The 18168-nt window shown below is 48.1% G+C and overlaps 1 protein-coding gene across 1 annotated transcript in view; it reads right to left on the bottom strand.

Moving 5' to 3' along the window:
* The window catches only part of pygl (phosphorylase, glycogen, liver), a 291143-nt gene extending 273294 nt beyond the window's left edge, over positions 1–17849 (bottom strand). The window contains exon 1 of the mRNA XM_072489775.1: positions 17601–17849. Within this exon, the coding sequence (XP_072345876.1) occupies positions 17601–17843 (243 nt within the window). The 5' untranslated portion in view covers positions 17844–17849. The remainder of the gene's footprint in view (positions 1–17600) is intronic.
* Between the last annotated feature and the right edge of the window lie 319 nt (positions 17850–18168).

Below are 18168 nucleotides of genomic sequence, written 5' to 3'. Positions count from 1 at the left end.
CCACCTCCCTCTATTGGACTAAGGTTGGAATTATTTTTGAATTTGCCTCTGTTTGGAAGATTAGACATATGCGACGCAAGCTTAGAGGATTGAACACAGTATGCAGAACGCATGCCAATGGATGTGGTATATCTGGATTTCCAGAAAGCCTTTGACAAGGTGCCACACAAAAGGTTGCTGCATAAGATAAAGATGCATGGTATTAAGGGGAAAGTAGTAGCATGGATAGAGGATTGGTTAATTAATAGAAAGCAAAGAGTGGGGATTAATGTGTGTTTCTCTGGTTGGCAATCAGTAGCTAGTGGTGTCCCTCAGGGATCAGTGTTGGGCCCACAATTGTTCACAATTTACATAGATGATTTAGAGCTGGGGACCAAGGGCAATGTGTCCAAGTTTGCAGACGACACTAAGATTAGTAAAGCAAAAAGTGCAGAGGATACTGGAAGTCTGCAGAGGGATTTGGATAGGCTAAGTGAATGGGCTAGGGTCTGGCAGATGGAATACAATGTTGACAAATGTGAGGTTATCCATTTTGGTAGGAATAACAGCAAAAGGGATTATTATTTAAATGATAAAATGTTAAAACATGCTGCTGTGCAGAGAGACCTGGGTGTGCTAGTGCATGAGTCACAAAAAGTTGGTTTACAGGTGCAACAGGTGATTAAGAAGGCGAATGGAGTTTTGTCCTTCATTGCTAGAGGGATGAAGTTTAAGACTAGGGAGGTTATGCTGCAATTGTATAAGGTGTTAGTGAGGCCACACCTGGAGTATTGTGTTCAGTTTTGGTCTCCTGACTTGAGAAAGGATGTACTGGCACTGGAGGGTGTGCAGAGGAGATTCACTAGGTTAATCCCAGAGCTGATGGGGTTGGATTACGAGGAGGGATTGAGTAGACTGGGACTGTACTCGTTGGAATTTAGAAGGATGGGGGGGATCTTATAGAAACGTATAAAATTATGAAGGGAATAGATAGGATAGATGCAGGCAGGTTGTTTCCACTGGCGGGTGAAATCAGAACTAGGGGGCATAGCCTCAAAATAAGGGGAAGTAGATTTAGGACTGAATTTAGGAGGAACTTCTTCACCCAAAGGGTTGTGAATCTATGGAATTCCTTGCCCAGTGAAGCATTAGAGGCTCCTTCATTAAATATTTTTAAGATAAAGGTAGATAGTTTTTTGAAGAATAAAGGGATTAAGGGTTATGGTGTTCGAGCCGGAAAGTGGAGCTGAGTCCACCAAAGATCAGCCATGATCTCATTGAATGGTGGAGCAGGCCCGAGTGGCCAGATGGCCTACTCCTGGCTCCTAGTTGTTATGTTCTTATGTTACTTTTTCTGAGTGAACAATATCACAGAGAATGAGCGACAGACAGTAATTCTGCTGACTGCCTGTGGCATACATACCTACGGTGTGATAAGAAGCCTCACATATCCTGCATCTTCAGACGCTAATACTTTTGAATAATTGGTAACACTAGAGGGACAACACTTCAACCCTACACTGTCTGTGATAGTGCAGATATACCGGTTTAATTCAGCAGAAAGGACCCTTGGAGAATCTGTGATCGAGTTTTTTTCAAGGCTGTGAAAAATAGACAAATTTTATGAATAAGGCTCTTCCTTTCCAGAAATGTTACGTGACTGTTTGGTCTACAGCATATATAACCTGGCTATTGAAAAGAAATTGCCAGCCCAACCATTCTTAAATCTGCAGCAGGCTGTGCAAATTTTGCTTTCCCGCGAAAGAGATGAGCAAGGTGTGCAGGAGATCCAGGGGATGGAGGTTAATGCCCTAGGACATACCCTCTCCAAGCAACTCACTGGTGGTTTATGGGCACCAGTCGGTGTGTCTCCCACTAATCATAGTCAAGGGACACGGTCCCAGCCTGTTTGGCTGCAATTGGTTGAGCTGCCTACATCTAGACTGGCAACAGATTTTCCAGATGGGATCCGGCAGCCTGTACAAAGTACGAGGAAAATAACCTGAGGTTTTCCAATATAGAATGGGGAAAATAAAAGGGGCCATGGCAAAATTTCAAGTTGACCCAGGCTCAGAACCAGAGCTTGCCCGGTACCATCAGGCCCGTACGTTTTGCTGATTGGGCGGTGCCGGTGGCCCCGGTGCTCAAACCAGATTACAGTCAGATTGTGTGGAGACTATAAATTAATGGTTAACCCGGTTTCCCGTTTGGATTGTTACCCGAAGCCCCACACAGAGGACCTATGCACAAAATTGGTATTTACCAAGCTCAATATCTGCCATGCATATTTGCGGTTAGAATTTGATCCTGCCTCCAAAAATAAGTCAATATAAACACACAAAGTACCTGTACAAATACACCAGGCTACACTTTGGAGTGTCGCAGCCTTTGCCATATTCCAGAGGGTGACGGAAAATATTCTACGGGAGTTGCCGGAAGTAGCTGTATATCTAGATGATGTGTTGGTCATGGGGCAACCGAAGAGGAGCATCTAAATAACTTGGACGAAGTGCTCCGTCGTTTCTCGGAGATGGGTGTTCACCATGGAGAGCTCATGCAAGAGCAGTATGTACCTGGGTTAACTGGTAGACTATAAGGGCTTACACACTGCCGTAGAGAAGGTACGTGCCATTCAGCAGACTCCTACCCCTACAAGGGCCACGGAACTATGGTCTTTTCTGGGTTTTGTGAACTATTATGGCAAGTTCATCCCCAGCGTCACAACAATGTTGGCCCCCCTGCATCTCCTTTTTTAAAAACAGGAGTGGGCATGGAGGAAGCAACAGGAAGAAGCTTGCCAACAGGTAAAGAAACAATTGACTTCTTTCAGCTTGCTAACACATTATGATCCCGCCAAACCACTAATTGTCATGTGTGACACATCACCATACAGCATTGGTGCAGTTTTATCACACAGAATGGAAGATGGCAGAGAGACACTGATTGCTTTTGCCTCCTGTACACTGACCACAGCTGAGCGTAATTATGCGCACATTGAGAAAGAATGTGTGGCAGTTGTCTTCGCCATGAAGAAATTCCATCAATACGTGTACGGTTGACGTTTCACGGACCACAAGCCACTGTTCCATCTTTTTAAAGAAGACAAGGCATTTTCGGCCATCGTCTCCGCCAGGATCCAGCATTGAGCCCTCCTGCTGGCCGCCATGAGTACTCATTTGAGCATCGTCCTGGAACCCAGATCGCAAATGCGGATCTATTGAGCTTACTGCCCTTGCTGATGAGCCCTCTTTCTCCTCCCAGGACAGAAGAGGTAGTGGTTGTTGTGATAACATGGTTGTGTTGTAATTCGCCAACTGACCACCAGGAGTCTCACTAATATATAAGTGAATGCTGGAGTCAAGATGACGGCACACTGGCTGGAGGGAGCTGGGGAGAGAGGTTGCTTGTGCATGATCATACTGTTATTCATCTGTTGTTTTGTATATATTTGACCCACAGTTAATGTTAATAAATCATTTATAGCTTTAACTACAAATGTTCTTGTAATATAAATCAGGCCTCTGGCATGTAAGGGATTCCCAGTCAATATGAGGGAAGTTAAAGTCACCCATCACAACTACCCTGCTTTTTTCACACCTTTTCAGTATCTGACTATACAATGCTCTTCAGTCTCCTGCAGGCTGTTGGGAGGTCTAGTGTACACTCCCAACATTGTGATTTCACCCTTCTTATTCCTGAGCTCTGAGCTCCACCCATAATGCCTCACTGTAAGATCTCTCCAATGTGTCCTCCCTCAACACAACTGTGATCTGCTCCCGAATCAGTATTGCAACTCCCCCACCTCTTTTGTTCCCCGTTCTGTCCCGTCTAAAACAAGGATATCCCGGAATGTTGAGCTGCCAGTCCTGTCCCTCCTTTAACCATGTCTCCATAATTGCAATTACATCATAGTTCCATGCAGTAATCCAGGCTCTCAGTTCATCTGTCTTATCTGTTCTACTTCTTGCACTGAAGCAAACGCACTCCAGACCTACAGTCCCACTGAGCCCTGCGGCTTCCCTCTGCCTTCTCTTACTCTGAGCTATGTTTATCTCAGTCTCTCTTTTTTCCCCCAGTCTCTACACTTACTGGTCTGCGGTTCCGGTTCCCAACCCCTTGCCACACTATTTTAAACCCTCTGGAACAGCACTAGCAAACCTCCCGCCCAGGATATTAGTGCTCCTCCAGTCCAGGTGCAACCCATCCTTCTTGTATAGTTCAGTTTGTTTTTCAAATTTTGGACTCCAGAAGAACCCAAATGGAGTACTGGTTATTGCTGTGTAAGTGCCCCGTAATCGCATTGTCACATTTCATCACTATTACGATCCCAGTTGATGTCATAACTGGATGGGACAAATCAGTCCAACCCTGGCTCAAAGATCGTGGGCGGGATGCTCCGTTGACTGATGGTGAAATCGCAAAACGCTATTGGGCGGAGAATAGGTTCCGATGTCAAAATTGAGCCGGACGCCGATTTGACGCCAAATCGCAATTCTCCGTCACCTCGACAGCGGCGTCAATGTGGTACAGAATCCACGTACAGTAAACGCCATTTGCATTCGCGGCCCTGACCTGGTATTCTCCGGGGTTTCCACGATTCTCCGCCTCCGATGGTCTGAGTTCTCGACGGCACGGTTAACTTGTGCTTTAAAAATAATGAAACTAGTGTTGTGGCTGTTGAGGGAGAGAGGGTAGCCAGGAGTGGGATATGGAGTCGGGTGGATGGGCACAGAGCACCATTGCTGCAGCCAGAAAGGCAACCATGTAGCTGCGCACGCTGACAGCCCACTGTGAATTTAGAGCCACCCCCCAGGGCCACCCCCTTAGGTGCCCTCTGATCCCAGCCGAATCATCAGCTGTACGGGCCTGCTCCAGCACAACCAGTGCCATTTTGTTGGCTGGGATAAGTGTGTGGGGATTGTAATGTATATATGCGGCTGCAGCTTGTCAGCCTCCCGAGTGACAATCACGGACCTGGCAAATCGCGCACTGTTTTATTTTGGAATCGATTGTGTTCCATTTGGCACACGGTGCTAGCCCCTCCACAGTCGTTGAATCAGTCCAGGTTCGGCAGCAGTTTTGCTATTGTGGAAGACCACGAATCCTGCCCCGGTGTCAACACTTAATCTCCTGAACAGAGAATCCCGCCCCGTAACTTGTACTTTTTAAAGAAAATGTCGAGGAACAGAGACACAGGAATTCCAATTAGTTTATAACAGAAATAAAACATTTATTACACATGAAACATTTAACCATAATACAATACTCCTTCACTCCCACTTATCTTCACAAATGTACACAGATTTCAAGGGTAACACCCCACTCTAAAACCAAATGGCACATGCCACTCAATCGATCTTCCATGGATTTCTCAAGTTCCCCCCACATGATTGTCACGAGTGTTAAGACTCCACTCTCAAAAGATATGCATTAAAATCTCCTTTCAAACAATGCTTTTCCATGGTCTTTTCATCAAGAGTCTGTCTCCAGGTTTTTCAACTATCCTTTCACCCAAGGCTTCCTCTCCTTGATCCGCATCCAGGTTTTCTGACTCTCCTTTCAAGGTTCCTTTGTCTTGAATTCTCTTATGCAAACTCTGGATATTCAGCCACCAATTGCTCCACAATGATCCCCCTATCACTTCATCGTCCATGGTAAGATATCACAATCCTTAGAACCACTTCAAACAGGTATCTTTCTGGATTCTCACCAGCCAACTCCTTATCAGCTCTATTTCTGGCTTCAATGAACAATATCCTGTTCTAGTTCCAGTTTCCTGTTCCTTTAACTTCAGACTTCCTGGAAACATCTCTTTATTTCTCTAGTTTTCTTAACTAACTGGTCTTTAGGCTTCAGGCACTTGCCTTATTTGCCCCTTGCTCCATTGTACGGCTTTACTTCCAGCTAAACTGTGAGATGTTCCCTCTTTCCGTGAAGCTCCTTCTACTATGGCTTCCAGTTAAAACTAAACTCAAAAAGGTCTTCTCCGGGGCGGCACGGTGAAACAGTGGTAAGCACTTCAACCTGACGGCACTGAGGACCCGGGTTAGATCTCGGCCCCGGGTCAATCCTGGCCCCGGGTCACTGTCCGTGCGCAGTTTGCACATTCTCCCCGTGTTTGCGTGGATCTCACCCCACAGCCCAAAGACGTGCAAGCTAGGTGGAGTGGCCACGCTAAATTGCCCCTTAATTGGAAAAAAAAATTGGGTACTCTAAATTTATTTATTTTTTAAAAGGTCGTCTCCCTAAAAATGCCCCTGGTTGCTGCGTAACATCTCAATCCTCCTCCAATCTTGTGTTTACTTCTCCCGTTGCAAACTCTCTCAGCACAAGAGAAACACAGTTTGAAGTGAAACCTAAACTCCCACATATGCAAACACCTTTGTTTAACATGAATCTGACTAGTGTTTTACCCTTTCTTACACAAAAAACACTAAATTAAACCCACTTAAATCTATACAGGACCTCGAGGGTTGTAATCTCAAGATTATATCCGTGTACATGCCAGTGAGGCTAGAAATAGGAGGATGCAGCAGCTAAATATGTGGCTAAACTGGTGGTGTAGGAGGGAGGGTTTCAGATTTCTGGACCATTGGGATCTCTTACGGGCAGGTGGGACCTGTACAAGAAGGACGGGTTGCATCTAAACCGGAGGGGCACCAATATTCTCTCTGGAAGGTTTGTGAGAATCACTCGGGAGGATTTAAACTAGTATGGCAGGGGGGGTGCATTAGCTTAGAAGGTGTAAAAACTGAAGGGGAAATAGAGAACAAAAATAAGAGAACAACATCACCCTCAGGCAGAGTAAAAAAGGTGACAAGTATGAGAATGGAGGTGATCAATGAAGGGCTCAGGGTGTTGTACCTAAATGTGTACAGTATACGGAACAAGGTAAATGAGCTTGTTGCTCACAATGAAATTGGGACGGTACGATGTTGTGTCATCACAGAGGCGTGGCTGCAAGAGGTTCAGGGCTGGGATCTAAATATCCAAGGATATTTGAAAGGACAGGCAGATAGGCAAGGGGGCGGGGTTGCATTGTTAGTAAGGAATGAAGTTAAATCGATAGCGAGGAGCGATATAGGATCAGAAGGCATAGAATCTCTCCTGATAGAGTTGAGGAATCGCAAAGGTAAAAAGACCCTGATGGGAGTTATGTACAGGCCCCCTAGCAGTAGTCAGAATGAGGGGCAGAAAATAAATCAGGAGATAGAAAAGGCAATATTACAATAATCATGGGGGACTTCAATATGCAGGCGGACTGGGAAAATCAGATTGGTAGTGGATCCCAAGAAGAGGAATTTGTGGGATGTCTAAGATATGTTTTTTTGGAGCAGCTTGCAACATAGCCTACTAGCGAACAGGCAATTCTGGATTTGGTGATGTGTAATGAGGCAGACTTGATTAGGGAAGTTAAGGTGAAGGAACCCTTAGGGAGCTGTGATCACAATATGATAGAATTTACCCTGCAGTTTGAGAGGGAGAAGCTGGAATCAGATGAAACAGTATTACAATTAAATAAATGTAACTACAAAGACATGAGGGAGGAACTGGCCAGTTCATTGGAAAGGGAGCCTAGTAGGGAAGACAGTGGAACAGCAATGGCAGCAGTTTTTGGGGGAGATTCTGGAGGCACAACAGAAATTCATCCCAAGGAGAAAACATGCTAAGGAGAGGACGAGGCATCCATGGCTGATGAGGAAAGTCAAGGACAGTACAAAAGAAAAAGAAAAAGCATGCAAAGTGGTGAGGATTAGTGGGAAGCCAGAGGATTAGGAAGCCTTAAAAAGCGAGCAGAGGACAACTAAAAAAGCAATAAGGGGGGAGAAGATGAAATAGGAGTGTAAACTAGCTAGTAATATAGAAGAAGATAGGATGAGTTTTTTTCAATATATAAAAGGTAAGAGAGAGGCAAAAATAGACATTGGACCACTGAAAAATGAGGCAGGAGAAGTAATAATAGGAAACAAAGAAATGGCAGAGGAACTGAATAGTTACTTTGCATCAGTCTTCACGTTGGAAGATACCAGAGCTCCAGGAGAATCAGGGGGCACAAGTGAGTGTAATGGCCATCACTAAGAAGGTTCTGGTGAAACTGAAAGGTCTGAAGGTGGATAAATTACCTGGCCCGGACGGACTATACCCAGGTTCTAAAAGAGCTAGCTGAGGTGATTGTGGAGGATTTGGTGGTGATCTTTCTGGAATCACTGGAGGCAGGAAGGGTCCCAGAGGTCTGGGAAGTGGCTAATGTAACACCGCTGTTTAAAGGAGGGAGGCAAATGACAGGAAATCATAGGCCGGTTAGCCTGACTTCAGTCATTGGTAAGATTTTAGAGGCCATTATTAAAGATGAGATTGCGGAGTACTTGGAACTGCAAGATAAAATAGTACTGAGTTAGCACAGCTTCGTCAAGGGGAGGTCATGCCTGATAATTCTGTGAGAGTTCTTTGAGGAGGTAATAATCAGGAAGTTAGACAAAGGAGAACCAGCGGACGTGATTTATTTAGATTTCCAAAAGGTCTTTGACAAGGTGCCACATAGGAGACTATTAAATCACTTAAGAGTCCATGATGTTAAGGATAAGGTCCTGGCATGGATAGAGGATTGGTTGTCTGGCAGAAGGCAGAGAGTGGGGATAAAAGGGTCTTTTTCAGGATGGCAGCCAGTGATTAGTGGTGTGCCTCAGGGGTCAGTGCTGGGACCGCAACTTTTCACAATATACATTAATGATCTGGAAGAAGGAACTTAAGGCACTGTTGCTAAGTTTGCAGATGATACAAAGATATGTAGAGTGACAAGTAGTATTGACGAGGCAGGGGGCTGCAGAAGGACTTGGGCAGGCTAGGAGAGCGGACAAAGAAGTGGCAGATGGGATACAATTTGGAAAAGTGTGAGGTTATGCACTTTGGAAGCAGGAATGGAGGCATAGACTATTTTCTAAATGGGGAAATGCTTAGGAAATCAGAAGCACAAAGGGTCTTGTGGCAGTCCTTATTCAAGATTCTCTGAAGGTGCAGGTTCAGTTAGGAAGGCAAATGCAATGTTAGCATTCATGTAGCGAGGGCCAGAATACAAGGGCAGGGATGTACTTCTGAGGCTGTATAAGGCTCTGGTCAGACCCCATTTGAGTATTGTGAGCAGTATTGGGCCCCGTATCTAAGGAAGGATGTGCTGACCTTGGAAAGGGTCCAGAGGAGGTTCACAAGGATGATCCCTGGAATGAAGAGCTTGTCGTATGAGGAACAGTTGAGGACTCTGGGTCTGTACTCGTTGGGAGTTTAGAAGAATGAGGGGGCATCTTATTGAAACTTACAGGATAGGGCGAGGCCTGGATAGGGGTGGATGTGGAGAGGATGTTTCCACTTGTAGGAAAAACTAGAACCAGAGGACACAATCTCAGACTAACGGGACAATCCTTTAAAACAGAGATGAGGAGGAATTTCTTCAGCTAGAGGATGGTGAATCTGTGGAACTCTTTGCCGCAGAATGCTGCGGAGGCAAAATCACTGAGTGTCTTTAAGACAGATAGATAGGTTTTTGATTAATAAGGGGATCAGGGGTTATGAGGAGAAGGTAGGAGAATGGGGATGAGAAAAATATCAGCCATGATTGAATAGCCAAGCAGACTCGATGGGCCGAATAGCCTAATTCTGCTCCTAAGTCTTATGGTCTCACTGGTGATGTAGCATCTGGCTAGACTTACTCTCCTTGATTGAATACTTGCTTTTCAGAGTTTTGTTCTATCCTAGCAATCTGTGCTTGTTGTCATTTAACAATCTCAGTTGTATCAGGTGATAGTAACAAATCATAGAAATTCATAGAATCCCTACAGTGCAGAAGGAGGCCATTCGGCCCATCGAGTCTGCACCGGCCCTTGGAAAGAGCACCCTACTTAAGCCCACACCAATAATTTTTATTATTGTCACAAAGATAAATTCTATGATAATCTATGATTAATCTAGGACAAAGGTTCGGCACAACATCGTGGGCCGAAGGGCCTGTTCTGTGCTGTATTTGTCTATGTTCTATGTTCTAAGTTGGCTTAATAATAATTTTTATTATTGTCACAAGTTGGCTTAAATTAACACTGCAATGAAGATACTGTGAAAATCCCCTAGTCGCCACATTCTGGCACCTATTTAGGTACACGGAGGGAGAATTCAGAATGCCCAATTCACTTAACAGCACTTCTTTTGGGACTTTTGGGAGGAAACTGGAGCACCCGGAGGGAACGCACGCAGACACGGAGAGAACGGGCAGACTTTGCACAGTCAGTGACCCAAGCTGGGAATTGAACCTGGGACCCTGGTGCTACCATGCCGCCCTAGATAGATAGGTTCTTGATTAATAAGGGATCAGGTGTTATGGAGAGAAAGCAGGAGAATGGTTTTGAGAAAAATATCAGCCATGATTGAATGGCAGAGCAGACTTGATGGGCTGAGTAGCCTAATTCTGCTCCTATGTCTTGAGGTCTTATTCCTTATTTCTAATATTTAACAATACAAATATAGATCACTTCAACTATCTCTGTTCCTAACATCCTTCTGCTGATAATTGAAAGTAGATTTATGGGGCAATAAAATCACATTGGATTTGTTTTGCTTTTTGTGGATATGGCATGGGCATTTTCCCACATTGTTTGGTAGATATTGACTGTACTGGAACAGCTGATATACCTGGTACTGAGCCCTCAGGAATTCCCCTACTCGAAACAACCTTCTAGTCATATAAACATCTATCAACCATGCTTTCTGCCATGAATCCAAGTTTGGATCCAATTGTCACTTTCTCTTGCATCCGATGAGCTTTTAGCTAGTCTACCATATGGGCCTTTGTCAAAAGCGTTATTTAAATCCATGCCAACTATATTCAATACACCATCTTCATCAAGCGTATTTCTTACCTTTGCAAGAAATACAATCAAGTTAGTCATACAAGTCCTCCACTTAACAAATGTCCTTGATCTGCGACCCTCTAAATGATTTATAGGGTGAGATTCTCCGTTTTGCCAGCGCCTGGGGGTTTCACCACGGCGTGGGACTGCCCCACAATGGGAAACCCCATTGACCGGCCGACATAACAGAGAATCCTGCCGGCGAGTCGTGGCAGAGAAGTGGCGTGGTAGGGCGGAGAATCACGCCCATACTCTCAGAATTTTTTCCAATAATTTGCCAACCACCAAGGTTAGGCTGATTGGCCTTTATTTACTTGGGCTATCACTTTTTAGACAACGGCAGATTAGCAGCCCTCCAGCACAATGCCTGTAGCCAGAAAGGATTGGGAAAATTGTAGTCAGAGTACCAACCATTTCTTCTTTTGCTTCTCTTAGCAGCCGTAAAATGCATTTCACCTGGGCCTTGTGATTGATCCACTTTCAAAGATGCCACAACCGTAATATTTCCTCCCTTCTTGTGTTGATCGCATCTAATATTTCACAATCCTCTACATTGTATGCTTCATCCCTCAATTTTCATCCCAGTGAGGGGGGGGGTTACTTTTGCATTAGGACAATGTTTGTGATATATAACAAATATCAAGATGGAGGAGAAAGATCAGTCTTAAAGTTGTTGATCACAATGTTAAGTCCTGAGGGCTGTGATGTACCTAATCGGAAGACGAGGTGCTATTCCCCAGTTTGTGTTGGAATTCAATTCTGAAAAGAAGCCACCCGTCCGCATTTAGTCACCCTGGCGTAGAGGAGACTGCATTGGAAGCAGCGAATACAGTTGATTAAATTGAAGGAGGTGCAACGTCTGCAGAGGAACTGTGGTGTACATGCACATAAGTCATTGAAGATGGCAGGGCATGTTGAGAGCAATTAATAAAGCATATGGTATCTTAGGCTTTATTAGTAAGGACATTGAGTACAAGAGTAAGAGAGTCATGTTGAATTGTAAAAGACATTAGGTAGGCTTCATCTGGAGTACTGCATCCAGTTCTGGGTGCCATACTCGAGAACGGATGTGAAGGCATTGGTGAGAGTGCAGAGATTCACAAGAATGATTCCAGGGATAAAGAACTGTAGCTATTAGGATACACTGGAGAGGTTGGGTCTGTTTTCCTTGGAGAAAAGGCTGAGGAAACTTGGTAGATATTCAAGATCCTGAGGGGTATGGACAGTATATAATGAGAAAGTTTTCCCATTCAAGAGCACATCAAGAGCTAGAGAGCACAGATTCAAAATAATTGGCAAAAAGAATAAAAGAAATGTAAAGAAAAATCATCTTCACCCAGAGAGGGTGGTTGGAGTCTGAAACAAACGTCATGAGAAGGTGGTGGAGGCAGGTTCGATCAAGGTATTCAAAGGGAATTGGATTGCTTTCTGAAAATAATGTGCAAGGTTGCGGGGATAAGGAGGGGAGTGGGACTTGATGAATGTTCTTTCAGAAAATCGGTGCACACATGATACCCTGAATGGTTTCCTTCTACATTGGAAACATTCTCTCTCTGGTCTTTGATTTAGTACATCTTCCCAAATTTGATCCCCTGCCCCAACTATTTAGTTTAAAATCCTACTTTCCTTATGTGGTTTGTCAGAACACTGGTCCCAGCATGATTCAGGTGTAGACCATCCCAACGGTCGTCCCCATTTTCTCCAGTATTGGTGCCAGTTTTTGAACTGTATTTATCTTTCAAATCTTATTGGCCCTATGCCAAGTTATTACCTTTGAGGTCCTGTTCCTTAATGTGATGTCAAGCTCCTCATATTGACTGTGTAGAGCCTTGTGCCATGGCTTCATGTACCACAGCGTCATGATCAGTTAGAACATCCACCCTGCAGCCCCCATTCTCATCCAGACAAGCTGCAAGCTCCATGTCTGAGTGGGTTCCCTCCCACAGTCCAAAAATGTCCAGGTTGTTAGGTGGATTGGCTGTGCTAAAATTGCTCCTTTAGTGGCCAAAGATGTGCAGGTTAGGTGGGGTTACGGAATTAGAGTGAGGCAGAGTGCCTAGGTAGGGTGCTCTTCCAGAGGGTTGGTGCAGACGCAATGAGCCCAGTGGTCGCCTTCTGCACTGTAGGGATGTGGTAAACACCACTAGTGGTATATTGTATGTATTACGGCACTGCCCGTATATTACAGGTACGACGGTAAATCCCTGCCTGCTGGCTCCGCCCAGCAGGCGGCGTATAAAAGAGTGTGCTCTCCTGCGCTGCAGCCATTCTGGTTCCAGCTACAGGAGGCACAACATCTTGTTCAATAAAGCCTTGATTTTTCCACCATTCTCATCTCGTGGTAATTGACGGTACATCAATTTATTGAACAAGATTTTAAAAGATGGATTTCCTCATCAAGCCTGATCGCCTGCAGCTGAGCCCTCACGCAGCCAACGCCACGTCCACCTTCGACTACTGGCTAGCCTGCTTCGAAGGCTACCTCAGAGCAGCCATTGAAGAACCCTCGGACTCGCAGAAGCTCCAAGTCCTCTACTCACGGATGAGCCCTGACATTTCTCCCCTCATCCGGGATGCGCCCACCTACTCCGAAGCAATGACATTCCTGAAGGGGCATTACGTTAAACCGGTGAATCAAGTGTACGCCAGGCACCTCCTGGCCACGAGACAGCAACTCTCTGGGGAGACCCTGGATGATTTCTTACGGGCCCTACAGATCCTCGGTAGGAACTGTGACTGCCAGGCAGTTTCAGCAGTCCAACACACCAAACCTTTAATTAGAGGCGCTTATGTCACGGGCATGAAGTCTACATGTGTCCGCCAGCGACTATTGGAAGGGGGTACGCTCGATCTCGCGGGGACTAGGCAGCTTGCTAATTCATTAGAAGTGGCCTCCCGTAACCTGCAGTCCTACACCCCCGACCGCGTGGCACCCTTGTGGGCATCGTGGGCCCCACCAGCTGCCAACTCCAGCTCACCGCAAGCCTGCGCCGCGCGGCAGCCAGCCAACTCTGCCCCCCACCCCCCCCAAGTGCTATTTTTGTGGACAAAGCAAACACCCTAAGCAGCGCTGCCTGGCGCGGAGTGCGACCTGCAACAGGTGTGGGATGGGCACTTTGTTTCCCTTTGCCAGGCCCGGTCGGTCGCCGCCGTTTCCAGGCCCGGCATTTCTATACCCCCCACGTGCGACCCAGGGGTGCCACCATCTTCCCCTCCGCAAACCAAGTGCAGCCCGTGGGCGCCACCATCTTTGATGCTGCCCGCCATGTGAGCCCCGTGGGCGCCGCCATCTTCAGCGCCATTTTGGACCGCTCGTCTGGCCGTTCGCCGCCTAATGCTACCTCCGCCACCGCTGATCAGTCCAGGTCCTCCCAGCATCTTCCGCAGCTCGCCTCCATCACCCTGGAGCAGTCTCGGCCCCGCAACCTTGCGACCGCTACAACGACGGTGAAGACCAACGGGCACGAGACGACCTGCCTCTTTGACTCCGGGAGAGATTCATCCACCCCACTATGGTAAGGCCCTGCTCCCTCCCGGTACACACAGTCACCCAGAAAATCTCCCTGGCCTCCGGATCCCATTCCGTTGAAATCCGGGGGTACTGTATCGCGACCCTCACCGTCCAGGGCGTAGAGTTCAGCAACTTCCAGCTCTACATCTTCCCCCACCTCTGCACTGCCCTGTTGCTCGGCCTGGATTTTCCGTGCCATCTCCAAAGCCTGACTTTGAAATGGCCTCACGACTCTTAAGGTCGATCCACCTTCCCCGTTTGCGAACCTCACCCCGGATTGCAAACCCGTCGCCACGAGAAGCAGACGGTACAGTGCCCAGGACAGGACCTTCATCAGGTCGGAGGTCCAACGGCTTCTGCGGGAAGGGATCATCGAGGCCAGCAACAGCTCCTGGAGAGCTCAAGTTGTGGTAGTGAAAACTGGGGAGAAGTACAGGATGGTCATTGACTACAGTCAGACCATCAATCGGTACACACAGCTCGACGCGTACCCCCTCCCACGCATATCTGACATGGTCAATCAGATTGCGCAGTATCGAGTCTTTTACACAGGAGACATGAAGTCCGCCTACCACCAGCTCCCCATCCGCCCGGAGGACTGCCTTTACACTGCTTTCGAAGCAGATGGCCGCCTCTATCACTTCCTTCGGGTTCCCTTCGGCGTCACCAATGGGGTCTCGGTCTTCCAGCGATGGACCGAATGGTTGACCAGTACGGGCTGCGGGCCACATTCCCGTACCTAGATAACGTCACCATCTGCGGCCACGATCAGCAGGGCCACGACGTAAACCTCCAAAAATTCCTCCATACCATCAAACTCCTTAACCTCACATACAATAAGGAGAAATGCGTGTTCCGCTCAGCCACCCTTGGCTATGTTGTGGAAAATGGACTCCTAGGGACCGACCCCGACCGCATGCGCTCCCTCCTGGAACTCCCTCTCCCCCACTGCCCCAAGGCCCTGAAACGTTGCCTGGGGTTTTTCTCATATTACGCCCAGTGGGTACCTAATTATGCGAACAAGGCCCGCCACTCATCACGTCCAGTTTTTCCCGACGGCTGAGGCCCGCAAGGCCTTTAACCACATCAAGCCGGACATCACCAAGGCTACGATGCACGCGGTCGACGAGTCCCTCCCCTTCCAAGTGGAGAGCGATGCATCGGACGTGGCTCTGGCCGCTACCCTCAACCAGGCCCGTGGCTTTCTTTTCCCACACCTTCCATGCCTCCGAAATGCGGCACTCCTCTGTCGAGAAGGAGGCCCAAGCCATTGTGGAAACTGTGCGGCGTTGGAGACCTTAGCTGGCGGGCAGGAGATTCTCCTCACTGACCAATGGTCGGTTGCCTTCATGTTTAATAATACACAGCGGGGCAAGGTCAAAATTGACACGATATTGATGTTGAGGATCGAGCTCCCCACCTATAATTATGAGATCTTGTATCGCCCGGGGAAGCTCAGTGAGCCCTCAGATGCCCTATCCTGCGGTACATGTGCCAGCGCACAGGTAGACCGACTCCAAGCTCTCCACTATGACCTCTGCCACCCGGGGGTCACCCGGTTCTTCCATTTTGTCAAGGCCCGCAACCTGCCCTACTCCATTGAAGTCAGGACCGTCACCAGAGACTGCCAAGTCTGCACAGAGTGCAAGCTGCACTTCTAACCGACCAGATAGAGCAAACCTGGTGAAGGCCTCCCGCCCCTTTGAACGCCTCAGCATGGACTTCAAAGGGCCCCTTCCCCTCCACCGACCGCAACGTGTACTTCCTCAACGTTATTGATGAGTACTCCCGGTTCCCCTTCGCCATCCCATGCCCCGACATGACTTTTGCCACTGTAATTAAAGCCCTGCACAGCAAATTCACTCTGTTCGGTTTCCCCACCTACATCCATAGCGATCGGGGATCCTCTTTCATGAGCGATGAACTGCGTCAGTTCCTGCTCAGCAAGGGCATTGCCTCGAGCAGGACGACCAGCTACAACCCCCGGGGAAACGGGCAGGTGGAGAGGGAGAACAGGACGGTCTGGAAGGCCGTCCTGCTGGCCCTGCGGTCTAAAAATCTCCCGGTCTCCCGCTGGCAGGAGGTCCTCCCCGACGCGCTTCACTCCATCCGGTGGTTCCTCTGCACCACCACTAATGAGACCCCTCATGAACGTGTGTTTGCCTTCCCCAGGAAGTCCACCCTCCGGGGTCTCGCTCCCAACATGGCTGACAGTTCCTGGACTCGTCCTCTTCCGGAAGCATGTGCGGAGCCATAAATCGAACCCCCTGGTCGAGAAAGTCCATCTCCTACATGCAAACCCGCAGTACACCTACGTGGCACACCCCGACGGGCGCCAAGACACTGTCTCCCTCCGGGACCTGGCACCCGCTGGGTCCCCACCCACGACCCCCGACCTGACACCACTCCTTACCTCCCCGATTGCCTCATTCACCCCTGCGCCACTCAACCTCCCTCCAGCGAACCACACCGCAGCCCCCACCCCTGTAGGATCCGTCTTCCCACTGGATCCACTCAGGGGCGACGAAAACGAGGGCAACACACTCCCGGAGTCGCAGGTGAACACGTCGGCGCCCACATCACCACCAGGACTGAGGCGATCGCAGCAGAGGGTCAAAGCCCCCGACAGACTTAATTTGTAATGTTTCAGTCACCCCCGCCGGACTCTTTCTTTAACAGGGGGTGAATGTGATAAACACCACTAGTGGTATACTGTATGTATTACGGCACTGCCCGTATATTACAGGTACGACGGTTAATCCCTGCCTGCTGGCTCCAACCAGCAGGCGGCGTATAAAAAAGTGTGCTCTCCTGCGCTGAACAGGAATGTTGGAACAATAAAGCCTCGATTGTTCCAACATTCTCGTCTCCTGGTAATTGACTGTACAGCAAGGGATTCCATGGGACGTTGACAGCTTTACATCAGATCCTGCTCAAACGATTGGCCACTGACACACTTTTATCTTGGGATCCCATTTATAATGATACTGCTGTCCCAGTGGCTGTACCCCATGAAACAAGGAGGGAAATTGAACCCAAAATGAGGGCATCACTTTGGACTCTTGTTCGTGGGACTGCATGGGAAGGATTAAGGTGGAGGTCCGCCTTCAATACTGGTGGGCTAAGACAGCTGTGCATCCCCGGTATCATTGAGTGTGAAGGATCTTTATTTAACTTTGGAGTCCATTTACGGTACCACATGTCGCCCGATTTACCTTAGGGTCCTTATCGTAGTAATATTGCTGGGTGCGTATCCAGCGCCCCACCAGATGGTCGCGGACGATGTGCGCCAGCGCCAAGTAATAATCCCTCATGGTGGCCACATTACGGTCCTTCACCAGGGTGAAGTGCAGGTGGCGATTAAATCCCAACTTTAACCCCGATACAGATTCCAAGCCTCCCAAACCACGAATAGTGATCTGTTTCTTTCTCTCACTTGCCGTGCTCTGTTTCGCCATGTTGCCGCTCGAGACACAACCTCAGGACTCCGAGCGCGCGAGCGTTTTCCGTTGGCCCGTTTTCTTCAAACGGACACCACAACCCCGCCTTCCCTCTGCTCCGCCCATTCACGCTGCAGCCAATCAGTTCAGCGCCCGCTCCACCCAATCAGGTCAGCGCCCGCTCCACCCAATCAGGTCAGCGCCCGCTCCACCCAATGAACTCAGCTCCTGCTCCACCCAATCAGCTCAGCTCCTGCTCCACCCAATCAGCTCAGCTCCTGCTGCACCCAATCAGCTCAGCTCCTGCTCCACCCAATCAGCTCAGCTCCTGCTGCACCCAATC

The sequence above is a fragment of the Scyliorhinus torazame genome, chromosome 2 (genome assembly GCF_047496885.1).
Source record: "Scyliorhinus torazame isolate Kashiwa2021f chromosome 2, sScyTor2.1, whole genome shotgun sequence".
NCBI classification, from domain to species: domain Eukaryota; kingdom Metazoa; phylum Chordata; class Chondrichthyes; order Carcharhiniformes; family Scyliorhinidae; genus Scyliorhinus; species Scyliorhinus torazame.
This window is presented reverse-complemented; position numbering and strand designations above follow the sequence as displayed.